Here is a 22365-nt window from a genome sequence, read left to right on the forward strand (position 1 = left end):
TCTGCCTCCCGAATGATCCGAAGTTCATCCAGCTCAAGCTCCAGGTCCCTAACACGGTTTTTGAGGAGCTGGAGTTGGGTGCACTTCCCACAGATGAAATCAGCAGGGACACTAACGGCGTCCCTCACCTCAAACATTCTGCAGGAGGAGCATTGTACTGCCTTCCCTGACATCACCTCTAGATTTAAAAAATAACAAGAAAAAGAAAAAGAAAGGAAGAGCTTACCTGATATTACCTCAAACCCTGCTCCCGCTGAAAGTTAAGCAAATTTAAAGGCACTCACTCACCTTCACGACAGGCCCCTGCTCCCGCTTCCCAACCACCGTGGGGTGGGGGGGTTGGTTAGAGGAGGAGGTAGGGTGGGAAACACTCACGAAGTGTTTCGGGTTTAACTGTCAGTTGCCAACAGCCCTTCCACAAACCACCTTCAACTTAGGCTGACCGCACTGCACGTATGCAAATTTCCCCAGAACAGCTGATCAGTAGCTCTGCTCTGCTGCCCTCTGCTGGATGCTTGTCTTCACTCAAACTCCTTGGGTCTCCTTCGCCAGTTCACCTTCAACTTAGGCTGACCGCACTGCACGTATGCAAATTTCCCCAGAACAGCTGATCAGTAGCTCTGCTCTGCTGCCCTCTGCTGGATGCTTGTCTTCACTCAAACTCCTTGGGTCTCCTTCGCCAGTTCACCTTCAACTTAGGCTGACCGCACTGCACGTATGCAAATTTCCCCAGAACAGCTGATCAGTAGCTCTGCTCTGCTGCCCTCTGCTGGATGCTTGTCTTCACTCAAACTCCTTGGGTCTCCTTCGCCAGTTCACCTTCAACTTAGGCTGACCGCACTGCACGTATGCAAATTTCCCCAGAACAGCTGATCAGTAGCTCTGCTCTGCTGCCCTCTGCTGGATGCTTGTCTTCACTCAAACTCCTTGGGTCTCCTTCGCCAGTTCACCTTCAACTTAGGCTGACCGCACTGCACGTATGCAAATTTCCCCAGAACAGCTGATCAGTAGCTCTGCTCTGCTGCCCTCTGCTGGATGCCTGTCTTCACTCAAACTCCTTGGGTCTCCTTCGCCAGTTCACCTTCAACTTAGGCTGACCGCACTGCACGTATGCAAATTTCCCCAGAACAGCTGATCAGTAGCTCTGCTCTGCTGCCCTCTGCTGGATCTGCTCTGCTGCCCTCTGCTGGATGTTATATTGACACTGGATGTTATATTGACTCGGACAAGTCGTTGGGCACACTTTACCGCCCCCGTCATGCCCGTCCTGGTGATGCGATGAGGCCCTTGAATCTCGCGAGAGGCCTTTCTTGAGATTTGTGAAGCTTGCGGCGTCTCGTGAGATACAACTGAACCTCGCAATGTGTCGCAATCTGGATTTCACCCACGCTGTGAGATCCAGATCAGCATATTTAAATATGTCTGCGCTGGATTCTCTGGGCTCTTCGCAACTAACAGCCTCCCCAGCGAGGCCTCAACCAGGCGGCGGATAGTGCTGTCCCCCACAAACTTGTTACCAGGTATAACGGCACCTCGGGGGTCTCCCAGGGTAATTGGAGATCCCTGGGGGGTCGGGGACAGAGCAAGTGGCCCGTCTCTTGGCTCTCCCTCTGGCACCCAGGCACCTTGGCACTACCAGCCTGACACCTTGGCATTGGCAAGGTGCTTGGGTGACACCTGCCCAGAGTACCTGGGTGGCAGTGCCAGGGTGCTCGGGTGCCACGGTAGCACTGTCAATGGTCAGGGCCGGTGGGGGGGGGGGGGGCATGCCCATGAAAGGAGGGGTGAGGCAGGGTATGAAGGATGCCCCCCATGAAGGGTCCTGGAAGAGTATGTCATGCGTGTGCAATATGTGGATCTATCTCCTGCCTACAATCATGACCCGGACACAGTTTCACACTGGCTGGCCCATGGCCAAGGGTCAGCCAGTGTTAAATGTAGCCGGACATAGACTCAGTGCTACCGGCAAATGTGGAAGTGTGTCGGCACGTTGATGGATGACTCCAATGGTGGGGTGGGGGGGGGGGGGGGGGGGGGGGGGCAGTTAAATAGAGCAGAGGCAGCTCTCTGAAGGTTGCCAAGAGGTACAAAAAACCCCATGGGAGCTGACCAGGAGTGAACGGAATACTTTGTATTTGGAAGATGTCATGGTCTCAGCATGTGTTGGGCAGGAGGGAAATGTGGTGGGCAGTCTGGCCCCTGTTTCTGGTATGATTGCCCTGCACATTCTAGTGAACGCAGTGAGTGCCAGGCGTGACATACTCATCTCGCTGGATGGCAAGTGGAGGACACCACACCAGGCAAAGATGGCACGGATAGAGGTGGCAGCCCAGGTGAGCGGGCATGATGGGCTGCAACACACATCAATCCCATGCCACAAAAGGTCCAATGGTCTTAGAAATATAGAAACATAGAAAATGCAGGAGACCATTCGGCCCTTCGAGCCTGCACCACCATTCAATTTGATCATGGCTGATCATGTATTTGAATATCCCACTCCCACTTTCTCTCCATACCCCTTGGTCGCTTTAGCCACAAGGCCCACAAACTGGCCCCAACAGCTTTCTGTGGTAGAGAATTCCACAAGTTCACAACTCTCTGGGAGAAGAAGTCCTGAATGGTTTACCCCTTATTCTTAGTCTCTGGTCCCTAGTTCTGGACATCCCCAACATCGGGAACATTCTTCCTGCCCCTAGCCTGTCCAGTCCCATCAGGATTTTATGTTTCTATGGGATCCCCTCCCATTCTTTGAAACTCCAGTCAGTACAAGCCAAGTCGATCCAGTCTTTCTTCATATGTCAGTCCTGCCATCCCAGGAATGGGCGGCACAGTAGCACAGTGGTTAGAATTGTTGCTTCACAGCTCCAGGGTCCCAGGTTCGATTCCCGGCTTGGGTCACTGTCTGTGTGGAGTCTGCACGTTCTCCCATGTGTCTGCGTGGGTTTCCTCCGGGTGCTCCGGTTTCCTCCCACAAGTCCCGAAAGACGTGCTGTTAGGTAATTTGGACATTCTGATTTCTCCTTCTGTGACCCGAACAGGCGCCGGAATGTGGTGACTCGCGGATTTTCACTGTGATGCACGATCAATTGCACAAAGATGAGAGTTGGATACAACTGAGGCTTTATTGCTCTAAGATGTGTGGCCTCCCACAGCAGCTGGCGAAATGGCTGCAGCATGGAGGACACACATATTTATACTCCGCCTACTGGGCGGAGCCAGCAGGCAGGGGCTACCATCATACCTGTAGTACAGGTCCTACCATACATCACCTAATATAGGTGCAACAGTGGTTTACCACATTAACCCTCTGTTAAAATTGAGTCCGGCGGGGGTGGTGGAGAATTGATGTCCAGTGGACCAGAGTGAGGTTTAACCGGTCCGGGGCCTGGATGTGCCGCTGGGAGCGACGTAGTGGTGGCGGCGATGCCGATGCTGGTCTGATCCTCGGTGACTCCGGGAGTGTGCCGAATTCCTCTTCATCCTCGGGCGTGGGCAGGGGGAGGACGGATGGTCCTGGGGGGGTCGCTGCTGGGAGCGTCGTGGGAGGGGAGTGTGGCGCCGGGCCGGAGGGGAGTGTATGTGTGGAACCTGCTGGTGCCAGGTCCCTGAGAGAGACAGTATCCTGGCGGCCGCAGGGGTACGCCACGTAGGCATACTGGGGGTTGGCATGGAGCAACTGCACCCTCTCCACCAATGGGTCCGTCTTGTGGAGTCGGACGTGCCTACGGAGAAGGACGGGTCCTGGAGCTGTGAGCCAAGTCGGGAGCGACACCCCGTATGTGGACTTCCTGGGGAAGGCAAAGAGACGTTCATGGGGTGTGTTGTTAGTAGCGGTGCACAGTAGTGACTGAATGGAGTGTAGTGCATCAGGGAGGACCTGCTGCCAGCGAGAGGCTGGGAGGTTCCTGGACCGTAGGGCCAGCTGGACGGCCATACCGTCCCGTTCTCCCTCTCTACCTGCCCGTTTCCCCTGGGGGTTATAGCTGGTCGTCCTGCTGGAGGCGATACCCCTGCTGAGCAGGAACTGACGCAGCTCATCGCTCATGAATGAGGATCCCCTGTCACTGTGGATGTAGGCGGGGAAACCGAGCAGAGCAAAGATTGTACTGAGGGCTTTGATGACGGTGACAGACGTCACGTCGGGGCATGGGATTGGGAAGGGGAATCTGGAGAACTCATCGACCACACTGAGAATATACGTGTTACGGTCGGTGGAGGGGATTGGCCCTTTAAAATCCTCGCTGAGGCGTTCAAAGAGGCAGGATTCCTTCACCAGGCACGCACGGTCCGGCTGGTAGAAGTGCAGCTCGCACTCCGCACAGACCTGGCAGTCCCTGGTGATTGTCCGTACTTCCTCGATGGAGTAGGGCAGATTGCGGGCCTTTATAAAATGGTTACAACCGTGTGACTCCCGGGTGACAAAGGCTGTCGTGCAGGACCCGGAGTCGATCTACTTGTGCGCTGGCACATGTACCTCGGGAGAGGGCATCTGGGGGCTCGTTGAGTTTGCCGGGGCGATACAAAATCTCATAATTGTAGGTGGAGAGCTCGATTCTCCACCGCAAGATCTTATCATTCTTGATCTTGCCCCGCTGCGTGTTGTTGAACATGAAGGCTACCGACCGTTGGTCCGTGAGGAGAGTGAATTTCCTGCCGGCCAGGTAATGCCTCCAATGCCGCACAGCTTCAACGATAGCTTGGGCCTCTTTTTCAACGGATGAGTGCCGAATTTCTGAGGCATGGAGGGTGCGGGGAAAGAATGCCACGGATCTGCCTGCCTGATTGAGGGTAGCGGCTCGGGCGACGTCTGATGCGTCGCTCTCTACTTGAAACGGCAGTGTCTCGTCTACTGCGTGCATCCCGGCCTTGGCGATATCAGCTCTGATACGGGCGAAGGCCTGTTGAGCCTCCGCAGTCAGGAGAAAATGGGTGGATGGTATGAGTGGGCGGGCCTTGTCCGCATAGTTTGGGACCCACTGGGCGTAGTATGAAAAGAACCCCAGGCAGCATTTGGGGATCTTGGGGCAGTGGGGGAGGGGGAGCTCCATGAGGGGGCACAAGCGGTCGGGATCAGGCATAGCACATAGCCGAGGATGGCGAAGCGGTTCGTGATGAACACGCACTTCTTATTGTAGGTGAGGTTTAGGAGAGTGGCGGTGTGGAGAAATTTGGCAAGGTTGGCATCGTGGTCCTGCTGATCATGGCCGCAGATAGTGACATTGTCTAGGTACAGAAAGGTGGTCCGCAAACCGTACCGGTCGACCATTCGGTCCATCTCCCTTTGGAAGACTGAGACCCCGTTGGTGACGCCGAAGGGAACCCTGAGGAATTGATAGAGGTGACCGTCTGCCTCGAAGGCCGTGTATTGACGGTCCGCTTTACGGATGGGGAGCTGATGGTAGGCGGCTTTGAGGTCTACCGTTGAGAAGACCCGGTACTGTGCAATCTGATTCACCATATCAGATATGCGTGGTAGGGGGTACGCGTCGAGCTGCGTGTACCGATTGATGGTCTGGTTGTAGTCCACGACCATTCTGTGTTTCTCCCCAGTTTTAACTATTGCTGGCCTCGATGATGCCTTCCCGAAGCAGCCGCTGGACCTCGGACCTGCTGAAGGTCCTGTCCTGGGTGCTGTACTGTCTGCTCCTGGTGGCGATGGGTTTGCAATCTGAGGTTAGATTGGCGAAGAGGGAAGGTGGATCGACCTTTAGGGTCGCGAGGCCGCAGACAGTGAGGGGTGGTAGAGGCCTGCTGAATTTCAGGGTTAGGCTCTGGAGATTGCACTGGAAGTCCAGGCCTAGGAGTAGGGCAGTGCAGAGATTAGGGAGGACGTAGAGGCGGAAGCCGCTGAATTCTATGCCCTGGACCGTGAGTGTGACCGTACAGTACTGCCGGAATGCCACGGAATGGGATCCGGAGGCCTGGGAGATTGTTTGATTGGTGGGGTGTACCGCGAGGGAGCAGCGGCTTACCGTATCCGGGTGGATGAAGCTGGTAGCACGTTAGCATGGTGGTTAGCATAAATGCTTCACAGCTCCAGGGTCCCAGGTTCGATTCCCGGCTGGGTCACTGTCTGTGCGGAGTCTGCACATCCTCCCCATGTGTGCGTGGGTTTCCTCCGGGTGCTCCGGTTTCCTCCCACAGTCCAAAGATGTGTGGGTTAGGTGGATTGGCCATGCTAAATTGCCCGTAGTGTCCTAATAAAAGTAAGGTTAAGGGAGGGGTTGTTGGGTTACGGGTATAGGGTGGATACGTGGGTTTAAGTAGGGTGATCATTGCTCAGCACAACATCGAGGGCCGAAGGGCCTGTTCTGTGCTGTACCGTTCTATGTTCTATGTTCTAAGCTTTCGGTGCTCCCGGAGTCCAGCAGGAAAGAGGTCACGTGTCCGTCGATCTTAACGCTGGTCGATGTGGTGGCCAGGTAGAGCGGACGAGGTCGGTCTATGGTCACTGAGGCGGGTCGTGGTTGGGCGTCGCTGGTGTTGGATGATAGGGTGCCCGGGGGGACACGGGTCCTGGAATGCTGGTGGTGCCCATGTGCCGTGGGGAAGACAAGATGGCGGCGCCTGAAGATCTTGGGGAGGACAAAATAGCGACGCCCATGGGCCGCACATGTTGGGGGTTGAAAAAGATGGCGGCGCCCATGGGCCGCGCGTTTTCTGAGGAGGAGAAGATGGCAGCGCCCATTGGCCGCACGTGGCCTGGGGAGGTGAAGATGGTGGCGCCCATTGTCCATAAACGAGGGGGGGTGGGGGCGATTGCGGTGACTGCGCGGGCCTGGCACACCGCGGCGAAGTGCTCCTTCTTACCGCAAGCCTTATAAAGGGCAGCGCGGGCCGGGCAGTGTTGGCGCGGGTGTTTCTGCTGGCAGCAAAGATAACATCGGGGATCCCCGGGGTTCGCTGGCTGGTGCGTGGCACAGGCGTATTGGCTGGGTAAGGCCCCCGCTGGGGCGGCCGTCTGTGGGGTCCATGTTGCGTAGGAGGGGTGGGCCGCACGGCTGGGGGTGTAGGCCTGAACATTGCGCGAGGCAACCATCATGGTGAGCGCGAGCTTCTTTGTCTCTGCGAGATCGAGCGTGGCCCGTTCTAACAGTCGCTGGCGTATGAGGTCCGACCCAATCTCCATAACAAAAGCGTCTTGCATAAGGAGGTTAGAATGTTCAGTGGCTGTAACGGCCTGACAGTCACAGTCCCGGACTAGTGGGATTAGGGATCTCCAGAAGTCTTCTATGGACTCAATAGGGAGTTGAGAGCGAGTGGCGAGTACATGCCTGGCGAAGAGCGTGTTCGTCTTCTGGGCGTAATTTTCTTCAAGTACCATCATGGCTTCGGTGTATGTTGGTGCGTCCTGGATCAGTGGAAAGACGTTGGAGCTCAACCTCGAGTACAGTATCTGTATTTTCTGAGCGTCCGGAACAGGGTTTGGCGCCGAGTTGATATACGCCTCGAAACAAGCAGGCCAGTGTTGAAAGTCCCTTTTTGGCATTGCTTGATTGCGTATCCAGCTGCAGGCGATCCGGTTTGATACGGAGGTCCATCTTCTGAAAATCTTTGAGCAATAAATTGATGCACGATCAATTGCACAAAGACGAGAGTTGGATACAACTGAGGCTTTATTGCTCTAAGATGTGTGGCCTCCCACAGCAGCTGGCAAAATGGCTGCTGCATGGGGACACACATATTTATACTCCTCCTACTGGGCGGAGCAGGCAGGCAGGGACTACCGTCGTACCTGTAGTACAGGTCCTACCAGACATCACCTAATATAGGCAACGGTGGTTTACCACACACTGTAACTTCATTGCAATGATAATCTAAGCCTACTTGTGACAATAATAAAGATTATTATTATTATAGGCTGGTGAATCTTCGCTGGACACCCTGAATAGCAAGAATGTCCTTCCTCAAACTAGGCCAAAACTGCACACAATACTCAAGATGTGGCCTCACCAAGGCCCAGTCTAACTTCAGCAAGACATCCTTCTCCTTTGCTCAAATCCTCTGGCTATGAAGGCCAGCATGCCATTAGCTTTCCTCACCGCCTGCTGTACCTGCATGCCAACCCTCACCACCTGCTGTACCTGCATGCCAACCCTCACCGCCTGCTGTACCTGCATGCCAACCTTCAGCCACTGTTCCACCGTGACACCCAGGTCTCCTTGCATTTCCCCTTTTCCTAAAGTGCCACCATTCCATTTTATTGCACCAAAGTGGATAACCTCACATTTTCCCACATTATGTTGCATTTGCCATGTGTTTGCCCACTCAGCCAGCCTGTCCAAGTCACCCTGCAGCCTCTTTGCATCCTCCACACAGCACACACTGCCACCCAGCCTAGTGCCGTCTGCAAATTTGGAGATATTGCAATTCCTTCATCCAAATCATTAATGTATATTGTGAAGAGCTGGAGTCCCAGCACTGAACCCTGCGGTACCCCACTAGTCATTGCCTGCCACTCTGAAAAGCACCCGTTTATTCCCACTCTCTGCTTCCTGTCTGCCAACCAGTTCTCCATCCATGGAGAACATTACCCCCAATATCATCAGTTTTAATTTTCCTCATTAATCTCTTGTGTGGGACCTTGACAAAAGCCTTTTTGAAAGTCCAGACACACAACATCCACTGGTTCACCCTTGTCCACTCTACTGGTCACATCCTCAAAATATTCCAGAAGATTAGGTGGTTAGGTGGATTGGCCATGCTAAATTGCCCGTAGTGTCCTAATAGTAAGGTTAAGGGGGGGAGTTGTTGGGTTACGGGTATAGGGTGGATACGTGGGTTTGAGTGGGGTGATCATTGCTCGGCACAACATCGAGGGCCGAAGGGCCTGTTCTGTGCTGTACTGTTCTATGTTCTATTTGTCAAGCACGGTTTCCCTTTAGTGAATCCATGCTGACGTGCACCGATCCTATTCCCACTTTCCAAATACTCAGTTATTTCATCCTTAATAATTGACTCCAGCTTTTTCCCCATGACCAATGTCAGGCTGACCGATCTATAATTCCCTCCTTTGTTAAAAGGTGGGGTTACATTAGCTGCCCTCCAATCCATTCGAACTCTTCCAGAATCTATAGAATGCTGGAAAATGATCACCAAGGCGAACACTATTTCTAGGGCCACTTCCTTAAGTACTCTGGGATGCAGAGCATCAGGCCCTGGGGACTTATCAGGCTTTAATCCCATCAATTTCCTTCAGTACCTACATTGGGTGGCAAAGTATCACCATGGCTAGCACTGTTCCCGGCTTGGCCCCCCCCCCCCCCGTCTGTGTGGAGTCTGCACGTTCTCCCCGTGTCTGTGTGGGTTTCCTCCGGGTGCTCCGGTTTCCTCCCACAAGTACTGAAAGACGTGCTGTTAGGTGAATTGGACATTCTGAATTCTCCCTCTGTGACCCGAAAAGGCGCCGGAATGTGGCGACTAGGGGCTTTTCACAGTAACTTCATTGCAGTGTTAATGTAAACCTACCTGTGACAATAATAAAGATTATTAATAATTATTCATGCTAGAGCTTCTGTTCCATGGTATTTCCTGAATGTTATTTGTGTCCTCCTGAATAATAATCTTCAATAGCCTAACCACCGACTTCCACATCTTGTAAATGAATTTGAAAAACCTCCTCCACGATAGTCTTCAATAAAGGGTGCGTACTCAGTCCGCTATTAGACCTCTTGTACACATATGACCGTGGCAAAATTCAGCTCCAACTCCATCTACAGATTTGCTGATGACATGATCTTAGTGGGTCGGATCAGAGACAACAGTGAGTCAGAGTACAGGAATACAGCACCTAGAGTGGTACAACCACAACAATCTCACCCTCAATATCAGCAAAACTAAAGAGTTGGTCATTGACTTCAGGATGCAAAGTGTTGTCTACGCCCCTGTCTGCATCTTTCAAAGTTGTAGCACCATATACTATATGCTTCATCCGTTGTCTACATTTCTGTATTTTCATTATATATCTTCAAGTATTTATTGTATATTCTAAGTTTTCATGTATGGAGCCATCTGCCTGGACTGTACGCAGAACAATACTTTTCACTGTACTTCGATACAGGTGACAATAAATCTAAATCTATACTTTTCACTTCAATCATTCTGTGTAGTTTCTCCTGAATTTCCGATTGCATTTAGGTGCAGAGTAAAGCTGTAGGTCATATAATCACAGAGCACCGGAGTCAATGGGAATGGTATGGTTTGGGGATGGTATGGTTTGGGAATAGTATGGTTTGAGGATGGTATGGTTTGGGGATGGGATGGTTTGGGGATGGTATGGTTTGGGGATGGTATGGTTTGGGAATAGTATGGTTTGAGGATGGTATGGTTTGGGGATGGGATGGTTTGGGGATGGTATGGTTTGGGGATGGGATGGTTTGGGAATGGTATGGTTTGGGAATGGTATAGTTTGAGGATGGTATGGTTTGGGGATGGGATGGTTTGGGGATGGTATGGTTTGGGGATGGGATGGTTTGGGAATGGTGTGTTTTGGGAATGGTATGGTTTGGGAATGGTATAGTTTGGGTATGGTATAGTTTGGGAATGGTATGGTTTGGGAATGGTATGGTTTGGGGATGGTATGGTTTGGGAATAGTATGGTTTGAGGATGGTATGGTTTGGGGATGGGATGGTTTGGGGATGGTATGGTTTGGGGATGGGATGGTTTGGGAATGGTGTGTTTTGGGAATGGTATGGTTTGGGAATGGTATAGTTTGGGTATGGTATAGTTTGGGAATGGTATGGTTTGGGAATGGTATGGTTTGGGGATGGTATGGTTTGGGGATGGTATGGTTTGGGAATGGTATGGTTTGGGAATGGTATGGTTTGGGGATGGGATGTTTTGGGGATGGTATGGTTTGGGGATGGTATTGTTTGAGGATGGTATGGTTTGGGAATGGTATGGTTTGGGAATGGTATGGTTTGGGGATGGTATAGTTTGTGGATGGGATGGTTTGGGGATGGGCTGGTTTGGGAATGGTATGGTTTGGGGATGGGATGGGATGGTTTGGGAATGGTATGGTTTGGGGATGGGATGGTTTGGGGATGGGATTGTTTGGGAATGGTATGGTTTGGGGATGGAATGGTTTGGGGATGGGATGGTTTGGGGATGGGATGGTTTGGGAATGGTATGGTTTGGGATGGTATGGTTTGGGGATGGTATGGTTTGGGAATGGTGTGTTTTGGGAATGGTATGGTTTGGGAATGGTTTGTTTGGGGATGGGATGGTTTGGGAATGGTATAGTTTGGGAATGGTATGGTTTGGGGATGGGATGGTTTGGGAATGGTATGGTTTGGGGATGGGATGGTTTGGGGATGGTATGGTTTGGGAATGGTGTGTTTTGGGAATGGTATAGTTTGGGAATGGTATGGTTTGGGGATGGTATGGTTTGGGGATGGTATGGTTTGGGAATGGTATGGTTTGGGAATGGTATCGTTTGGGGATGGTATGGTTTGGGAATGGTATTGTTTGGGGATGGTGTGATTTGGGAATGATATGGTTTGGGGATGGTATGGTTTGGGGATGGTATAGTTTGGGAATGGTGTGTTTTGGGTATGGTATGGTTTGGGGATGGTATGTTTTTGGAATGATATGAACAAAGAACAAAGAAAAGTACAGCACAGGAACAGGCCCTTCGGCCCTCCAAGCCTATGCCGACCATGCTGCCCGTCTATACTAAAATCTTCTGCACTTCTGGGGTCCATATCCCTCTATTCCCATCCTATTCATGTATTTGTCAAGATGCCCCTTAAATGTCACTATCGTCCCTGCTTCCACCACCTCCTCCGGCAGCGAGTTCCAAGCACCCACTACCCTCTGTGTAAAAAACTTGCCTCGTATATCTTCCCTAAACCTTACCCCTCGCACCTTAAACCTATGCACCCTAGTAATTGACCCCTCTACCCTGGGGAAAAGCCTCTGACTATCCACTCTGTCTATGCCCCTCATAATTTTGTAGACCTCTATCAGGTCACCCCTCAACCTCCGTAGTTCCAGTGAGAACAAACCGAGTTTATTCAACCTCTCCTCATAGCTAATGCCCTCCATACCAGGCAACATCCTGGTAAATCTCTTCTGCACCCTCTCTAAAGCCTCCACACCCTTCTGGTAGTGTGGCGACCAGAATTGAACACTATACTCCCAAGTGTGGCCTAACTAAGGTTCTATACAGCTTCAACATGATTTACCAATTTTTATACTCAATGCCCCGGCCAATGAAGGCAAGCATGCCGTATGCCTTCTTGACTACCTTCTCCACCTGAATTGCCCCTTTCAGTGACCTGTGGATCTATACACATAGATCTCTCTGACTGTCAATATGTCGTATTCAATATTTTCCCCGCTTCTTGACTGTGATAGAGAAATTCAAACAGCATTCATTAGGTAAGCAAAACTGAACTTTATTCACGAATTAGAATTGACTGCGAGCAGTAATGGCTGAGACTTGAAGTCGGAAGGCAGTCAATTCCAAACTGCTGAGTCCGTCCCAAGTCTGCTATATTACAGAAGAATAAGGCGATTTTTATACATTATAGGATCAAGATAACATGAATACAACTTGGTCAGGAATTTAATCGAAAGTAAAACATAAGTAATAATCATTAAAATGGCGTCACCTTGCTGACCTTTAGGGGAATGGAGTTTCATATCATTATCTTGTCTTTGTTTTAGGAAAGGGACAAATTTGTTTACGTACAGGAAGAGACAGTTTTTCAGCTTGGTATGTATTGAGACTGCTTCTAGGTTCATGACGAACAAGCCTTATCTAGAATTTCAGAGTCACCCAGTTCTCAGGTCATGTTGACCTCTGCTGTATCTGTGTATTTTGTATCTGTGCCTTCGGTTATATGAAATCAGTTTAAATTCAATTGTACCAAGAAGACTTGACTAGTTTTCCCATCATGCCATTATTTGCTTCGCACAATACCACAAATACTCTTGAGGGTTCTACCATTCACTGTATATTCCCTCTCTGCATCAGACCTTCCAAAATGCATTATCTCACATTTGTCCAGATTAAACTCCATCTACCATCTCTCCGCCCAACTTTCCAAATGATCTAAATCCTGCTGTATCCTCTGACAGTCCTCATCGCTATCTGCAATTCCACCAACCTTTGTGTCGTCCGCAAACTTACTAATCAGACCAGTACAAACTTACTAATCAGACTAGTTTGGGAATGTTATGGCTTGGGAATAGTATAGTTTGGGAAGCAGAGGCCTCACCTGCAGAAAGAATTGGTGCAGAGCCTTCCTGTTGTCAGGCAGGTTGCTTTTGCTCTCCTGGTTCTTCAGTTCCACAATAATGTTGTCCATCTCCTCATTGTCAAACAGACCTGGCACTTGACCTGAATGCACAAGGCAGTTCAAATCTTCCAAAAGCGACTCCTGTACAAGAAAGAAGATTAACCTGATTAACCAGGCTGTAGCCGAGGTTTGTAGAATGTCTCCGCCAACATGACACTTGCCCATTGCCTGCGGTGTTACTCTGCAGAACCAGGGACCAAGGTGGGTGGTCAGTGGGCTGCCCAGCAAGATGGCTGCTTTGCAGGCCGTGGCAACGGCAGCCCGTTACTGCACTTCGCCCCAGTGCTGTGGGGGGTGGGGGTCATCGTGGCCTGACAGCCAGTTCCCCCGTCAATCCCCCCTCCCCCCTCCCGTCCTTGGCAGAGCTCACCTCTTCCTCATCAGTCACGATTTTTGAAAGCACAAGTGAAGCGCACTGTCAGGAACTTGGCCCAGAGGAGACAGAGGTCCCGAAGAATATCGGTTTGGGCCTGTTAGGACATGCAAAGATTGTTTATTGTATGTGCGTTCTGGAACGCATTGCCGCTGCTGTAGGAGCGACAGAGAATTACAAACTGACGTCAGGTCAGCGCCCACCGCCGATTTTAGCGTCAGAATCGATTCTCCGCCCAAATGCGTTTTGCGATTTTGATGTCAGCCAACGGAGAATGGCGCCGATGATCTTTCAGCCAGGGCTCATTCAGGGATCCTCCCATCCAGTTAGAACTATTCCAGGCATATTCTATGGGTTGTGACATGAACTGAGATTGTTACACCTTCTGTCCTTATGAGGGCCTGCTTCACCCATCAAGCATCCCTCCAAAAACCTTGGTGCTGCCTTCCTGCCTGCCATCCCCTCGTTGGACTTGGAAGATGTTCTGGGAAAGCATTTCCAATGGTACCTCCCCCCTCCTCCCCCACCCCACACCCAACCCTGGGGGGGGGGGTTTGACTCCTGGGCGACAGGGGCGATCCACTATGATCGTGGTTGATAAAATCTATCCAGAGTTCACAGACGGACGCTAAGACCCACGGCAAAGACGCCCACGCAGCGACCAGGGTGTGATCGAGCTGTGCTTTGGCCTCTTGAAGATGCGGCTCAGGTGCCTGGACTGCTCTGGAGGGATGGGCAGGATATGGGCCCCAGTCAGGCCCGGGAGGCCGCACGATGCATGTGCCAGGGTCAATGTGCGTGGGCGCTCTAATCGGCTCCAGGTTCATCAACTGTAGGGGTGGTGGTGGGGAGAACTGACCGTGGGCACGGACACCGTATTCCACCCCCACTCACCCCCTCTCCACTCCCCCCCACCCCCACTCAACAACCTCTCCACTCCCCCCCCCACCCCCACTCACCCCCTCTCCACTCCCCCCCCACCCCCACTCACCCCCTCTCCACTGCCCCCCCACCCCCACTCACCCCCTCTCCACTCCCCAAATCCCCACTCACCCCCTCTCCACTGCCCCCCACCCCCACTCACCCCCTCTCCACTCCCCCCCCATCCCCACTCACCCCCTCTCCACTCCCACCCCACCCCCACTCACCCCCTCTCCACTGCCCCCCCCACCCCCACTCACCCCCTCTCCACACCCCCCCACCCCCACTCAACAACCTCTCCACTCCCCCCCCCCCCCACTCACCCCCTCTCCACTCCCCAAATCCCCACTCATCCCCTCTCCACTGCCCCCCCACCCCCACTCACCCCCTCTCCACTCCCCCCCACCCCCACTCACCCCCTCTCCACCCCCCCCCATCCCCACTCACCCCCTCTCCACTCCCCCCCCACCCCCACTCCCCCCCTCTCCACTGCCCCCCCCACCCCCACTCACCCCCTCTCCACTCCCCCCCATCCCCACTCAGCCCCTCTCCACTCCCCCCATCCCCACTCACCCCCTCTCCACTCCCCCCCCACCCCCACTCACCCCCTCTCCACTCCCCCCCACCCCCACTCACCCCCTCTCCACTCCCCCCCCACCCCCACTCACCCCCTCTCCACTCCTCCCCACCCCCACTCACCCCCTCTCCCCCCCCCCCCACTCACCCCCTCTCCACTCCCCCCCACCCCCACTCACCCCCTCTCCACTCCGCACCCCCATCCCCACTCACCCCCTCTCCACTCCCCCCACACCCCCACTCACCCCCTCTCCACTCCCCCCATCCCCACTCACCCCCTCTCCACTCCCCCCCACCCCCACTCACCCCCTCTCCACTCCCCCCACACCCCCACTCACCCCCTCTCCACTCCCCCCATCCCCACTCACCCCCTCTCCACTCCCCCCCACCCCCACTCACCCCCCACCCCCACTCACCCCCTTTCCACTCCCCCCCCACCCCCACTCACCCCCTCTCCACTGCCCCCACACCCCCACTCACCCCCTCTCCACTCCCCCCCCCCCCCACCCCCCCCTCTCCACTCCCCCCCACCCCCACTAACCCCCTCCCCACTCCCCCCCATCCCCACTCACCCCCTCTCCACTCCCCCCACACCCACTCACCCCCTCTCCACTCCCCCCCACCCCCACTCACCCCCTCTCCACTCCCCCCCACCCCCACTCACCCCCTCTCCACTCCCCCCCACCCCCACTCACCCCCTCTCCACTCCCCCCCACCCCCACTCACCCCCTCTCCACTCCCCCCCATCCCCACTCACCCCCTCTCCACTCCCCCCATCCCCACTCACCCCCTCTCCACTCCCCCCCACCCCCACTCACCCCCTCTCCACTCCCCCCCACCCCCACTCACCCCCTCTCCACTCCCCCCCACCCCCACTCACCCCCTCTCCACTCCCCCCCACCCCCACTCACCCCCTCTCCACTCCCCCCACCCCCACTCACCCCCTCTCCACTCCCCCCCCACCCCCACTCACCCCCTCTCCACTCCCCCCCCACCCCCATTCACCCCCTCTCCACTCCGCACCGCCATCCCCCACTCACCCCTTCTCCCCTCCCCCCCACCCCCACTCACCCCCTCTCCACTCCCCCCCACCCCACTCACCCCCTCTCCACTCCCCCCACCCCCAGCTCACCCCCTCTCCACTCCCCCCCCACCCCCCTCATCCCCTCTCCACTCCCCCCACCCCCACTCACCCCCCTCCACTCCCCCCCCCCCCCACTCACCCCCTCTCTCCCCCCCACCCCCCCTCCCCCCTCGTTCCACTCCCCCTCATCCCCACTCACCCCCGCTCACTCCCCCCACCCCCACTCACCCCCTCTCCACTCCCCCCCACCCCCACTCACCCCCTCCTCCACTCCCCCCCACCCCCACTCACCCCCTCTCCACTCCCCACCAGCCCCACTCACCCCCTCTCCACTCCCCTCCGCACCCCCACTCACCCCCTCTCCACTTCCCCCACCCACCCCACTCACCACCCCTCTCCCCCCCACCCCCACCCCCCCCCTCTCCACTCCCCCCCCACCCCCCTCACCCCCTCTCACCCCCCCCCACCCCCCTCACCCCCTCTCCACTCCCCCCCCCCCACTCACCCCCCTCTCCACTCTCCCCCCCACCCCACTCACCCCTCTCCACTCCCCCCCCACCCCCCTCACCCCCTCTCCACTCCCCCCCCCCCCCATCACCCCCTCTCCACTCCCCCCCCACCCCCACTCACCCCCTCTCCACTCCCCCCCCACCCCACTCACCCCCTCTCCACTCCCCCCCCACCCCCACTCACCCCCTCCCACTCCCCCCCACCCCCACTCACCCCCTCTCCACTCCCCCCCCCACCCCCTCACCCCCTCTCCCCCCCCCCACCCCCACTCACCCCCTCTCCACTCCCCCCCACCCCCCTCACCCCCTCTCCACTCCCCCCACCCCCACTCACCCCCTCCCCTCCCCCCCACTCCATTCACCCCCTCTCCACTCCCCCCCCCCACCACCACTCACCCCTCTCCACTCCCCCCCACCCCCTCCCCCCCTCTCCACTCCCCCCCACCCCACTCCCCCCACCCCCCTCTCCCCCCCACCCCCACCCCCCCTCTCCACTCCCCCCCCATCCCCACTCACCCCCTCTCCCCCCCCCCCCACTCACCCCCCTCTCCACTCCCCCCCCCCCCCACTCACCCCCTCTCCACTCCCCCCCACCCCCACTCACCCCCTCTCCACTCCCCCCCATCCCCCACTCCCCCTCTCCACTCCGCACCCCCCCACTCACCCCCCCTCTCCACTCCCCCCACCCCCCTCACCCCTCTCCCCCCCCCCCCTCACCCCCTCTCCACTCCCCCCTCATCCCCACTCACCCCCTCTCCCCTCCACCCCCCTCACCCCCTCTCCCTCCCCCCTCATCCCCACTCACCCCCCCTCTCCACCCCCCCCCAACCCACTCACCCCCCTCTCCACTCCCCCCACCCCCATCACCCCTCCCCTCCACTCCCCCCCACCCCCACTCACCCCCCTCTCCTCCCCCCACCCCCACTCACACCCCTCTCCACTCCCCCCCCACCCCCACTCACCCCCTCTCCCCCCCCCCCCCACTCACCCCCTCTCCACTCCCCCCCCCACCCCCACTCACCTCCCCTCTCCACTCCCCCCTCATCCCACTCACTCCCCTCTCCCCCCCCACCCCCACTCACCCCCTCTCAACTCCCCCTCATCCCCACTCACCCCCTCTCCACTCCCCCCCATCCCCACTCACCCCCTCTCCACTCCCCCCCATCCCCACTCACCCCCTCTCCACTCCCCCCCATCCCCACTCACCCCCTCCTCCACTCCCCCCACCACCCACTCACCCCCTCTCCACTCCCCCCCCACCCCACTCACCCCCTCTCCACTCCCCCCCCCCCCCCACTCACCCCCTTCTCCACTCCCCCCCACCCCCACTCACCCCCTCTCCACTCCCCCCCACCCCCACTCACCCCCTCTCCACTCCCCCCCACCCCCACTCACCCCCTCTCCACTCCCCCCCAGCCCCCACTCACCCCCTCTCCACTCCCCCCCCACCCCCACTCACCCCCTCTCCACTCCCCCCCCATCCCCACTCACCCCTCCCCACTCCCCCCCCCACCCCCACTCACCCCCTCTCCACTCCGCACCCCCACTCACCCCCTCTCCACTCCACCCCCCCCACCCCCACTCACCCCCTTTCCACTGCCCCCCCATCCCACTCAACCCCTCTCCACTCCCCCCCATCCCCAGTCACCCCCTCTCCACTCCGCACCCCCCCCCCACTCACCCCCTCTCCACTCCGCACCCCCACTCACCCCCTCTCCACTCCCCCCCCACCCCCACTCACCCCCTCTCCACTCCCCCCCCACCCCCACTCACCCCCTCTCCACTCCGCACCCCCACCCCAGCCACCCCCTTCCCTGGACCCCCACCCCTCACGTGTGGAAGTAACAGCAGGCCTGGTCCATGGGGTGATGACAAGCCGCTCTGCGATGAGCTCTGGTGTTTCATATTGTATGTTCCTGTCCATGGTACCACCTGCCACCTGGGTGATCCTGGCATCCGAACTGACCATTCCATCACACGGTCTCATCAGATCCCTGGGGTGAAGGTTGGTACCCCCTCATGGCCGGCCCATACCAGCCCACCCCTCACAACCTGACAGAGCACCAAGATAGGTTGTAACAGTGGTAACAGGTGTTTAATGTGAAAACATATATACAGATTTTTGCCCTCGACCCTGTAACTAAACTGCGCCCTGCACCAGTGCCAACTGAAACAGTATCTAACTTTCTGGCCTTACCGGCCCTAACACTACGTCTCGGTGGATCCCCAGATGGTACAGCAGGAGTGGAGGCGGCCTGCTGTGACCCCCGACCTGTGACGAGGGTCCGCGTTGGAGAAAGGGGGAAGCAAAGAGGACCTTTTCCATGCTTAACATCCCAGGCCCAAAACACTCATTCCAGGTTTGATGTGTTGGGCAGGCTGGGTCTATGTGGACTGCGTTTGAAGCAGTGTAGCGTGAAACAGACCTCTAACACTTGATGAGATGCAACACGATTTTATTTAACAGCTAACTATTTCACATGCCCAACTGTGGGTTGACACTATGCTGACGTGACTGGAGACCTGAGGCTAACCTGACCAGACTAACTGACTACCACATGGTGTTTGCACTGGCTGCTGCTCACGAGCTCTGTCTGTCTCAGAGGCTGGATCCCGAGAGAGCGGGAAAACTGGTGCCCTCTGGCTTTATAGTGGCCGTGTCCTGTCTGGTGATTGGCTACTGGGTTCAGTGTGCTCACTGGTCATCCTGTGTGTCAATCGCTGCCTGTCTGCACTCCATCATATACCTGGATGTATATTATGACATCTCCACCCCTTTTCTTTTTGAAGTTTGTGTTCAGATAATAAATATTAAGGTGCATGTGCGTGAAGATGTGTATATGTATGTGACTAAATACAGAATATGCTAATATTGACTTATATACATAGGAAGGTGTCGCTAGTGCAGATATAGGGCAGAGAAACGGTAAAAAAAACAATATTTACATATGTCAAAACGATGAGGTAACAAAATTGTGCTACCATTCAGTCTATAAGTTTAGTTTCTGTGGCTGGTGACAAATTCTGGTTGAGCGCCTCAAGGGTGGATCAGGGGCCGCCTGCACTTGGATAGGCGGGACTGCCGCCAATGCGGCGGGAGCAGAGGTCGGCAGGATTACTGGTAGATCGGTAGCCCAGTGGCACGGCCCGTCCGGAGGAAGCATTGTGTGAGGTGGGACATCACGGTTGGGTGGCGGGCGTGGAAGTCTGCGCAGCGCCCGCCTGTTGCGTTGTAGGAAAGAGCCATCAGCCATGTGAACGAGGAATGATCTCGGGGCCACTTGCTTGACCATCACAGCCGTGGCGGACCAGCCGCTGTCAGGCAGCTGTACACAAACTCGGTCAGTTGGGAACAGCTCAGGGAGATCTGTGGCATGGGCATTATATGCTAATTTCTTTTGGGCCAGAGACTGCTGCATCTCCTGTATGACCGGGAAGGTGTCAAGGTCTGGAATGTGGATGGCTGGAACCGTTGTTCGCAGAATGCGGTTCATGAGGATCTGCACTGGAGACAACCCAGTGGACAGCGGGGTTGCTTTGTATGCCAACAGCGCCAGGTTGAAGTCGGAGCCTGAGTCTGCAGCCTTACATAGTAATATTTTGGTGATGTGGACCCCTTTTTCGTCCTACCCGTTTGACTGCGGGTAGTGGGTGACATGACGAAAGTTGTGTAGCCGGGCAAAATCAGACCATTCCTGGCTGTAAAAACAGTGGTGGACCGTTGTCACTCATCACCGTTGATGAGCCGTTGTCACTCATCACCGTGAGTGGTATCCCATGTCTGGAAAATGTTTCTTTGCATGCCTTAATCACCGCTGCCGATGTGAGGTCAGACAGTCTCACCACTTCGGGGTAATTGGAAAGGTAGTCGACCAGGAGGACATAGTCACGCCCCTTGGCGTAGAAAAGGTGGGCACCGACTTTGGACCATGAGGAGGTCACTATCTCATGTTGCTGCAGAGTTTCTTTAGGTTGAGCTGGCTGAAATTTCTGACATGTAGGGCAGTTGAGGACCGTGGTGGCAACATCCTGGCTGATGCCCGGCCAGTAGACTGCCTTCCGAGCTCATCGTCAACATTTCCCGACCCCCAGGTGACCTCGTGGAGTTGGCCGAGTACCATAGCTCGCATGCTCTGCGGGATCACGATTTTGTCAAGCTACATGTGGGCGCTGTCCACCACCGTCACATCATCCTTGACGTTGTAAAACTGGGGACACTGTCCCTTCCGCCAGCCATTCGTGAGGTGCTGCATCACCCGTTGGAGCAGAGGATCCTTGGCCGTTTCCTCACGAATTTGAATGACCCTTTCATCAGAGGCCGGAAAGTTGGAGGCACAGAATTGCACCTGCACGTCTATTTGACAGACGATGTCAGTTTGCTCACACAGTATGGTGATAGACCTGGAAAGGGCATCTGTAACAATGAGTTCTTTGCCTGGGGTATGGACCAGCTCAAAATCGTAGCAGCGTAGCTTGAGAAGGATGCATTGTAACCGTGGCGTCATGTCATTGAGGTCTTTTTGGATGATGTGTCCCAATGGCCTGTGGTCCGTCTCAACTGTGAATTTAGGGAGGCCAGATACATAGTCGTGGAACTTGTCAATTCCCGTTAAGAGGCCCAGGCATTCCTTCTCAATCTGAGCGTATCGTTGCTCAGTGGGCGTCATGGCTCTGGAGGCATACGCAACTGGGGCCCAGGAGGAGAAGTCATCCCGTTGGAGGAGCACCGCCCCAATACTGTCCTGGCTTGCACCAGTGGATATTTTTGACTCCTTGGCGGGGTCGAAAAACGCCAGCACCGGGGCTTTGGTGAGTTTTGCCCTCAGCTCATGCCATTCTTTCCCATGAGCGGGTAGCCACTGGAATTCCGTCGATTTTCTGACGAGATGGCGCATGGCTGTGGTGTGGGACGCCATGTTGGGAATGAACTTCCTGAGGAAGTTGACCATCCCTAGGAAGTGGAGGACCGCCTTCTTGTCCTCCGGGGTCTTCATGGCATTGATCGCCGAAACCTTGTCAGCATCCGGCTGCACGCCTTGCTGCGAGATGTGGTCGCCACGGAATTTGATTTCTGATTGACCGAATCAGCATTTGGCTCTGTTGAGTCGGAGGCCATGCTCATGGATCCTGTAAATTACCTGCTTGAGGCGATTGATGTGTTCTTGAGGAGTTGTAGACCAGATTATGACATCGTCAACGTGCACTCACACCCGCTCGATACCCTCCATCATCTGTTCCATTATGCGGTGTAACGCCTCTGAGGCAGAGATGATGCCAAAGGGCATTCGGTTGTAACAGTAGTGACCGAACGGGGTGTTGAATGTGCAGTTTGCGACTGGATGCATCCAGCTGTATTTGCCAGAACCCCTTGGAGGTGTCCAGCTTCGTAAAGAATTTGGCATGAGCCATCTCGCTGGTCAACTCTTCTCATTTAGGTATTGGGTAGTGTTCCCTCATCATGTTGCGGTTTAAATTTTTGGGGTCGATACAGACTCGAAGCTCCCCTGATGGCTTCTTGATGCAAACCATGGAGCTAACCCAGTCCGTGGGTTCTGTGACCTTTGATATGGCGCCCTGGTCCTGGAGGTCTTGCAGCT

At 55.6% G+C, this 22365-nt stretch overlaps 1 protein-coding gene across 1 annotated transcript in view; it reads right to left on the bottom strand.

The window, feature by feature from the left end:
* LOC119966916 (dynein heavy chain 14, axonemal-like) overlaps positions 1-22365 on the bottom strand; it is a 1122002-nt gene that overhangs the window by 274932 nt on the left and 824705 nt on the right. The window contains exon 55 of the mRNA XM_038798874.1: positions 13225-13386. Coding sequence (XP_038654802.1) covers positions 13225-13386 — 162 coding nt within the window. The remainder of the gene's footprint in view (positions 1-13224; positions 13387-22365) is intronic.

Source organism: Scyliorhinus canicula, chromosome 6, assembly GCF_902713615.1.
Source record: "Scyliorhinus canicula chromosome 6, sScyCan1.1, whole genome shotgun sequence".
Classification (NCBI taxonomy): Eukaryota; Metazoa; Chordata; class Chondrichthyes; order Carcharhiniformes; family Scyliorhinidae; genus Scyliorhinus; species Scyliorhinus canicula.